A 9,079-nucleotide genomic window follows, 5' to 3' on the forward strand; every position below is an offset into this window, starting at 1 on the left:
AAGCAAAACAAAACAAAACTGCAGTTGCGTCAATCGTGCACTATGGAAAACCGACCAATGTACACCGATGTACGTGTAGCATACCGGTGTATGTATAATTTTATCGTTTTTCACAGTGAATTTGAATGAACTGAGCTTTGCTGTGAAGCACGCTTATTACGCTTGTTGTAATGATGCATGCCAGCGGAAAAAAGTATTGGGAAAAGATTTAGTTTTAAAACAGTTTTGCCAACTTTCTGCAAAGGATTTCTCGAATCCTCATATTTGTTACATACGTCGTTATGAAAAATTATGCTTGAATTAACTTTATTACCGGCCGCGCAATGCAAAACACGAAATTTTGGCAAATCGCGCGGTCGTTCTGCCGTCCGAAACAAGAGCCAACACGCACTGAACTAATTAACTTTATTACCGGCCGCGCAATGCAAAACACAAAATTTCGGCAAATCGCGCGGTCGATCTGCCGTCCGAAACAAGAGCCAACACGCACTATTAAATTACCAACAACGTGTTATGCGAAAATGGTTTTATCAAAAGGCACACTGAAATTGTGCGGTTCGTTGCCATGCTGTTAGTGTTAACCGGCATTTCATCAATGTCGAATTGTAATTCTACAATGGCACTTAATTACAATGATTTAATTCTTTTCTTAGTTGCAAAACATTCGTATTTTTTTCTTGGATGCACAACTTTCGTTAGTTTCTGACAGTGCCAATGGAAATTGTATGCCAGTGTAGTGTGATTCTTCCTTCTAAGAGCATAATGTTCACAGAAAGCAAGTTATAGTTATAGTATAGCCGACATCTTTTTAATGTTCAGCTATCGGTTTGATCTTAATCAGTCTGTTTCAAAGAATACCTTCCTGGGTAACTGATGGAGCTTTTTAAATTATCGCATAATTATGTGAGTAAAGACACAATTCTTTCTTATAAAGTAAATTAAATTCAATTACAATTTTAAACTTAGGAACTTTGCAATTAAATAAGTAAAGCATTGTATAACCTCATTATAGTGATTTGCATCACTTTTCTAAAAATCTACAAAATTATCAAACAACTAATTTGAACACAGATTTAACCCGAAGACAATCTTCGTTTCCGATCAAAATAATTATTCAGTTTTCTAAAAAAGAATTAAACACATTTTAGGCAATCAAAACATATGTATTCGATTCGTAATTAATTCAACTCTACTTTTTTTTAATTTCTAGAATTAATGTCTAGAAAGTAAATCTTGGATTTTTTATTGAAAACTTTGAACGTCCTCATTCAATATTAGTATATTGAAATGTTCTTAGCTTTGGAACTTATTTATTATTCCGTGTTACAAATCAGAAAACTATCTTAGAGTAGCTTTTTCACCATCATAATCTTCTATAATACAGTGAAACCTCCATGAGTCGATATTGAAGGGACCATCGACTCAAGGAAATATCGAGATGTGGAATACACAAACCTTGTGATGCTGTGTGAAGGGACCATCGTAGTAACCCAGAAAATATTTTTTAATATGGAATAATTTGCTTCTATGAGTCGATATCGAGTCATAGAACATCGACTCATGGAGGTTTAACTGTATTAGGTTAGTTGTGGAAAAATAGTAAACTAAAGATATTTTACTCTTTAGAATAGTACCACAAAACAGATAGACATCATAGAACAAACTGCAAATTTCAAAGTAGGCTCTTTGTGTATCAACAATCGACGAACGGCACTCCCGCATATCTAAAGGGAAAGAAAGAGACAGCAAAGCATGCGGTGCCGCTCTGTCTAATGCGCGTTGTTCAGTAAAGCTTGACTTCCACCGCTAGGTTCGCTAGCGTTCCAAAATCATGGAGGGACCACATTTCAAGGGAAAGATGCCTATATGTTATGTGATAGTACAGACATATTCACGTAGTATTAAATAATTACCATTTTCAATGATTTGTAGAATTTTCAAATATAATTCCAAACAACTCTTTAACATAATATTTATGATATATGGCCAGGGCTCTACCAAATCACACCAAGCGCCAAAAAATTACTCATATTTTGCCCAAGTTTTTGTTTAACAGATTCAACTGATCACAAATCGTATAGGTCCTATACTGTAGGATATCCCTCAACCCCATAACTGAGGTTATCCTACAACAAATGTACGCATGAATTGATTGTAAATAATTTCCGTTTTCCTTTCACGTACAAAATATCACAAATCAGTCAAAAAGCTGCTTACTCGAAATTGGAATTAAAATGATCTTGAGACAATTGGATCTGGAAAAAACTACTTATTTTTTATACCTCACACATTATGTACTAAAATCAAATAACTCAATTAGAATGCGATTGAAGAATGAATATCGAAAAGAAAATCTTTCCTTTTTATCAACTTCATTAAAAACTTTGAAGAATTTTGAATGTAAGTTATCAAAAATTTATTTTTTCCCGGTTCATGTTCTGAATTCCCGGTTTTCCCGCTTTTTTCCCGGTGACTTCAATTTCCCGTCTTTTTCCCGCTTTTCCCGTTTTCCCGGTTCGGTGGCCACCCTGAATCCTTACAAGCTGCTTTATTGGTCTTTAGCTGTTGAATGGCATCCTTAACTTCCCTCAAGGTGGGGGCTGGTTGGCTTCCATCGTCCGCTGAACTGACGTAGTCATCTCCTCCGCTGCCTTGACTTTCACTCAGGGGCGTCTCGTGGACTTTTGGTACACCTGTTCTACCACCCTGCTCCATGTATCAAGCTGAGTGGTTTCGTATGAAAGTTGTGCGTTTAATCTAATATTACAATCTTTTCTTGTACAACTCAACCAAATATTAGAGAAGAGAAAAAATCATGTAGAAAGGATTTACAAAACAATAAACAACTTATTAATCTCTTTTGTTCCAAAAATATTTTAAATTAGGATGCAATTAAAATTTTAAACTCTCGCAAGTCGTCCGAAATTTAAGAGATCTTTCAAATCCGCTTTTTCGCCATTCGGGGTACATGTGACTTATCGCCGCTAATATTTAAACTCTTACATATTTTGTTGCTATGAAAGAAATCTTATTAACCATTATTAGTATAATTGTTTGATGCGACCCCAGATTGTGACGACCAATGAGTCACATTTAGAAGCTGTTGTCACATTTAGAAGAAATGTTTTCCAGTTACTTAATTTTTCAAATTTAATGAATTTAGTTTTCTCTATATTGATTGATTCTGAGTATTCGTAAAAAAGCATTATTTGATGTCTCTTTTGAAAAATCAAACATTAATTTAATATTGTTTTTGATGCATATTCATCAGGAGAAAAAAGAAAAACAAACTGTTCCCAATCATCGGAGTATGATATGAGAACGAAAGCGTGCGCGCGCCTTTCGGCAAAGCACAGCCCGACACTTCGACCGAGTCTAACCGAAAGTACGTCGCGTCGTTGATTGTTCTTGCAGCGCGTCGAACGGGTTGGACTCCTGCGCAGCATAGCAGATCTTGCATCTAAACGTGCTTGCTTCGCATGTGAAAGAGGATGATGTGAAGAAACGGAGAAAGCTGGCAACGCTCACGCTGGTTCTCTAGGCGCGGAGAACGAGTGAGTATACCAAGGAGGAAATCATTTCAAACCATTTGTCATGGCGCAAAACATTAAATTTTACTTCTGGCAGCGCTGCTGTTGGTTCTTCATTATAAATCGTACAACTGGGAAAAGCTTTCTATGTGATCTGGTGTGGTGTGTCGGAGAAACACATATTTAGCTGCAATTTGACTGCACGCCAAGCATGTGGCGTTGACTTGATCTGCCTACGCAATATTTTGTTTCGTTAGATGTTAAACCGTCATTAGAAATATTACGTGGAACTTTGTTTAAATAATTCTACTGAGTAAATTATTTGTCCTAATAATTAATTGCCAAGAAATTAATTTCCTACTTCTGAACTAAAAATGGTTACCTGTTCCATGAACAGGTAGAACCTATAGACGAAGCGCCTCTGCTTTCACTGCCTGTACTCTCAGCGCCATTCAGATGTTCCTCGTAGTGCTGCTTCCACCTTTCGATCACCATACCTTAGTCCGTCAAGATGCTCCCATCTTTATCCCGGCACATTTCGGCTAGCGACACGAAGCCTTTGCGGGATGCGTTGAGCTTCAGATAGAACTTGCGTGTATCTTGAGAACGGCACAGCTGTTCCATCTCATCGCACTCTGCTTCTTCCAGGCGGCGTTTCTTCTCCTGAAAAAGGCGGGTCTGATGTCTCCGCTTCCGTCTATAACGTTCCACGTTCTGCCGGGTACCTTGCTGCAGCGCGACCGCCCGCGCTGCGTCCTTCTCCTCCAGAATCTGTCTGCACTCTTCGTCGAACCAATCGTTCCGTCGACTTCGACCCATATACTCGACGTTGTTCTCCGCTGCGTCGTTAATGGCTGCTTTGACTGTATTCCAACAGTCCTTAAGAGGGGCCCTATCGAGCTCACCCTCTTCCGGCAACGCTGCCTCGAGATGCTGCGCGTATGCAGTGGCGACATCAGGTTGCTTCAGTCGCTCTAGGTCGTACCGCGGCGATCGTCGGTACCGAACATTGTTGATGACGGATAGTTTTGGGCGCAGTTTAACCATCACCAGATAGTGGTCAGAGTCGATGTTAGCGCCACGATATGTCCTGACGTCGATAATGTCGGAGAAGTGCCATCCATCAATCAGAACGTGGTCGATTTGTGATTCTGTCTGTTACCAAGGAATAACCCTCCTTAATTCGGCGTACAAAATTATGTCCCGTATTCTGTTCAATAGACTGAGACCGCTCGAAAGGTCCTCCGTCGGCACTGACCTAGGTTTAAAAGCGAATTTTACATTAGATAGTACCACTTCAGATGATCTTCGGGAGATTGTTGTGTAATGTGGACAAAAGTCAACGACCGTCCAACGAAGAAAAATCCGAATAATTAATTAAATTCGGGATGCGTTCAAAAAATATCTTGGGGGAATTGATCATTAGGACCTAATTTTCTACTGAGGAATTCCCAAATTGGTAACACGTGAATTTTCAATGAACCAGAATAAAAAGATGTTGCGGAATGTGGTAAGATGCAGATAATGCCTTTAAAGCAGTTTCCATTAAACTTGTTTTGCAAAATCATAAACATAGACAACACCAGTCAGGTTTTATTCTGGAGATGGAGAATGGGGTAGAACCAAAACAACTGACAAATCAACATGAATGCTATTTCAATTCGATTATAACGTAAAAAAAGTAATCAAACATAAATTAGCAATGAAACTTAAATAAATACTGATATATCACTTGTCATAAGACGAGTTTGTACAATCCCATTGAATTCCACCATTTAATTGTATCTTGACAGATACGCATTTCGACCTCAACAGTAAGGCCGTCTTCAGTGTCTCGTACTTGATTCGACTCGACGGCATTCCGCTTTAGTATTGCTCTAAAATCGCAAGTGAGTGATGCAAATGGTTAAAACCCTGTTCGGGAAATTAATTCCATGTATAAAATAATGCAAATCAAATTACCTACTATCTAAATTGTTAAAACTATTATGTCCAATAGATAATCATTAGAACCTGTATCGAGAATAAAAATTATGAGGTTGAACTCACATATACTATTATTTTCCCTATTCTACAGAATGCAATTTAGGCGAACTATTCCCATTTCCATCTCACTAAACATATCGCGTAAAAAAATATACAGCGCCAATCTCGTCGCTTCTTTCAAATTCCTTTTCATTGCTTAATATTTAGCCCTTTCTTTACCATGGTAGCTGTTGTAGAGCAATTTTGTATAAAAATAATTAAATTATTGAAAATAATTAATCAATTCACTATTGATTTACAATCAATTAAATAATTACGGTTTACCAGTTCTACCATTTTTATTTTCAAAAGTGATTCTTTCCTACTGAAATCTTCGAACAAATTCGTGGGAAGGAAGAATTAAATGAGCATAGGAGCTTTGAGAAGAAATTCAAGAGTAATAACTCAAAGCTATGATCTGCGGTTGATTTCAAGGACTTGATTCAAGAAAATTAGAAATTTTCTTTAACTTTAACTTTAAAAACTGTCATTTGTGATTATAATTCAGAAAAGTAATAAGAGGAGGAAAGTAGGTAAGTGTTACGTAATTTAGGAAGAGGTGGAAGAGGGGCCAAGTTTTACCTATTAATACATAAAGGAAGAGGGATTGGAAGTCAGAGGTTTTCGCGTTAAGTATTTTGTGTGCGAAGCAGTATCTCCATTATCAAGGCATCTGCTAAACAAACATTCCAGGTATATAATTCAAAAGATTCGCTGAACCCTATTTTTCGAGTTATCAAATTATAATCGAGTACGACATGTATGTACTTGGATTTTGTTATGATTTCTGCACACCTGCTGTACTGTTCTCTTGCTCTTGATATCCTTCCCTTGTCATTTCCATTCCCAGATACTTTGAGAATACATAATGTAGCTAGTTAAGATGTAGACAAACAGGCGAAGCCGGTTCATTACATCTTCAACCAACATCGTTCCCAGATATTTCAACATTATGGTGTGATGTAGCATAATAACAATATCTAATCGAATATATTTAATTCAAACAGTTCATAAATTTAAATTTCACCTACCTCCGACTCGATACATGTTTGTTGTCATAGTGGCCACGGGGTTGTTTTTAACGTTTTTCTCTCAAACACGACCCCGCTCCACTGCTATCACCCGGAGGGAAGACAACCGCAAGAACGTTCGAACCAGCTTTTGCCACCCTCCTTTTGCTTTCAACTTTTTTTTTAGCAACAGAAGCAGCAGCAGCAATTCAGCGTCAGTTTCTCTTTCTTCCTGCGCTGTTATGCTATGTGTTGTCCTCTGGACTGGGTTACTTCACTATTCACTTCCTCACTCACTCGCGCTGTCGCCGCTGATGATGTTGGCTGGTCGGTGAACGCGCGCGATCCCAAATTTCGCAGTGTTTGCCTTTAATACACTTTTTTTCCCAATGGGCTACTCAATGTGCGATTTTAAAACATACTCTACTGAAAGAGGGAGCAATTTTCTATACACTGATATGGAAGACATCAATGGATATTTTTACAGGGCTGTTACAGGAAGCGGAGAATTATATTGATCTGGCAAATTTAATTATTTATTAAGAAAAAACTAACCACAATAAATCACTATAGATGAGAATTTTACTGTCATCCTAAGCATACTTGTCTCAAGCATGATGCATTTACTCAAACAAAAAAATGTTCATCACGGATAGACTTGCTAGCAATAAATTTTAGTTTCTGAAATCATTGACGGATGTATCTAAAGACCGCCGGGCGTCGGGCATCGTATAAAGATGACATGGGACAACTAGGTTTGTGATAGCAATTCACTATCGCGTTGTTACTCTTGTTGTAACATACTACATAAATGGGAAATAATGATACAAAATAATTTGCGCTTCTATCTAATGTGTCCCATTATTATGACATGAGCTCTAACAGCTGTAAACAATAGATCTAAACCAAAGAAAAAATACCTTTACAACTACATAGTACGGCCATTTTTATCAATGATGAATAATTACTAACGTTATACAAAATTTCCGTTGGTCAAAATCGAGGCAACAAATCGAATTTTTCTTATCCAGCTGTAACAGCCCTGCACATAACCAGCGGCAATGGACACCTACACTAAACCCGAATCGGTCATCCGCGCTCACTTCTTCTTCTTGGAGGACACCGAAGAAGCACCTGGTAAACGATAGAGGCTCTTTTATAGAGCACTTTTGATGTTTCTTCACAAAAGCTTGTTTTGTTTCTTCTCTATTATGACGTTTATTTGCGGCTTTTCCTTCAATTAAATATAACAAACAGCGTTCGGGAACCGGGACCACATCTTTCTTCCAGGATCACCACCCCCAGTATTAGCCACTTATGCCGTAATTAGCATTAATTCGCACTCTCACTCACGCGGACCATCTCGTTTTACATGTTTTCAAAGTTGCCTTACTTTCTTCTCGTTGTTATACCCGACTTCCACAATACACCTCCTTCGCGCTGCGGCCTCCTGTTGGTCAACCACTGTCCAACAACGCGAATCGAACCCGATTCAACTCTTAACACGAAGTTGACCCACCAAGCGTAACGCGATATTAGCCGTTTTGGTGATCCCAGCCCGGAGAAAACCGGAAAAAGGCTACGTCCGCGCGCCACAACCCCCCGGACCATTCAACTTGACCCACAACACTGTTCGCTCGGCAGGCGTTTCAAACTTGTCGCGACCAGCGGAACTGCATGGTAACCGATTTCCTTATTGGTGTTGTGGTGGTGGCCAATATTATTTCCTGCTGTTTCACTTTTTGTTCCCGTCCGCATAAGAGATGTCCATCCACCAGCAACTCTCACGGCAGCGCCGCGATGCACAACCGATCTTCTTCCTTCCCACACGACTTGTGCGTGCTCTTCTTCGCTCCACTAACACCAACTCGCTCGGACTGACGATGGTGCAAGTCTTGTTCGCCACGGAAATCTTCGCTGCCCGTTTGTTTCTCGCGCGACACTTCCAGCGCCCAGCTCGAACGGAACTCGAATCTAGCTCGGTCAAGAACGCACTTCCGGCCCGGTTTCGCACACAAACCATTCGTATTTCACTCAAATTACCGCCGGACAAACAGAGAAGACGCGTCTCTCGTTTTTGCCAAGCTCCGCCATTTTAGCTTTTTGCGGCCTACCAAGACGTCAGATTAGTTCAGGTGGCGACCGCAGTGAAGCGTGTGATAAAGTGGCGCTGAAGTGTCAAACGAACGTCACGCAAAACGCGTGCACACGCAACACTGCACATTGACGGAGGGGAAAATACACACGGAACCGCGAAACAACTCACTTTATGGTTCATTTCACTCAAATCCGCAGTTGCGTGGAAGATAATAATATTATAAGGGCTATCGTAAATATCATTCATGCTATGATCACAGAGAACAGACGTTCATCTTCATTCGCGTGCTTGTGTAAATGTTTGTACTGGTCATTTTAAAGTATGTCGTTATGCCCCCGTTGCGCGGTGCTAGTGTGCTGATAAATATGGTTAAAATTTGCCGTGTTTTAATTTTTAGCGCTAGTGTTCATTCCGAA

General features: G+C 39.4%; 1 protein-coding gene across 5 annotated transcripts in view; it reads right to left on the reverse strand.

Moving 5' to 3' along the window:
• The window catches only part of LOC134227052 (metastasis-associated protein MTA1), a 245,591-nt gene extending 236,918 nt beyond the window's left edge, over window positions 1-8,673 (reverse strand). Inside the window, exons 1-2 of one of the 5 annotated variants that reach the window (XM_062708294.1) lie at window positions 7,959-8,673; window positions 6,587-6,991 (exon numbers count right to left, since the gene is read on the reverse strand). In XM_062708294.1, coding sequence (XP_062564278.1) covers window positions 6,587-6,614 — 28 coding nt within the window. In that variant the 5' untranslated portion in view covers window positions 6,615-6,991; window positions 7,959-8,673. Of the gene's footprint in view, window positions 1-6,586; window positions 6,992-7,485 lie in introns of all 5 variants that reach the window. The other 4 variants (XM_062708284.1, XM_062708266.1, XM_062708273.1 and 1 more) reach the window with 4 other exon arrangements.
• Window positions 8,674-9,079: the final 406 nt, after the last annotated feature.

This window comes from Armigeres subalbatus, chromosome 1 (assembly GCF_024139115.2).
Source record: "Armigeres subalbatus isolate Guangzhou_Male chromosome 1, GZ_Asu_2, whole genome shotgun sequence".
NCBI lineage: Eukaryota > Metazoa > Arthropoda > Insecta > Diptera > Culicidae > Armigeres > Armigeres subalbatus.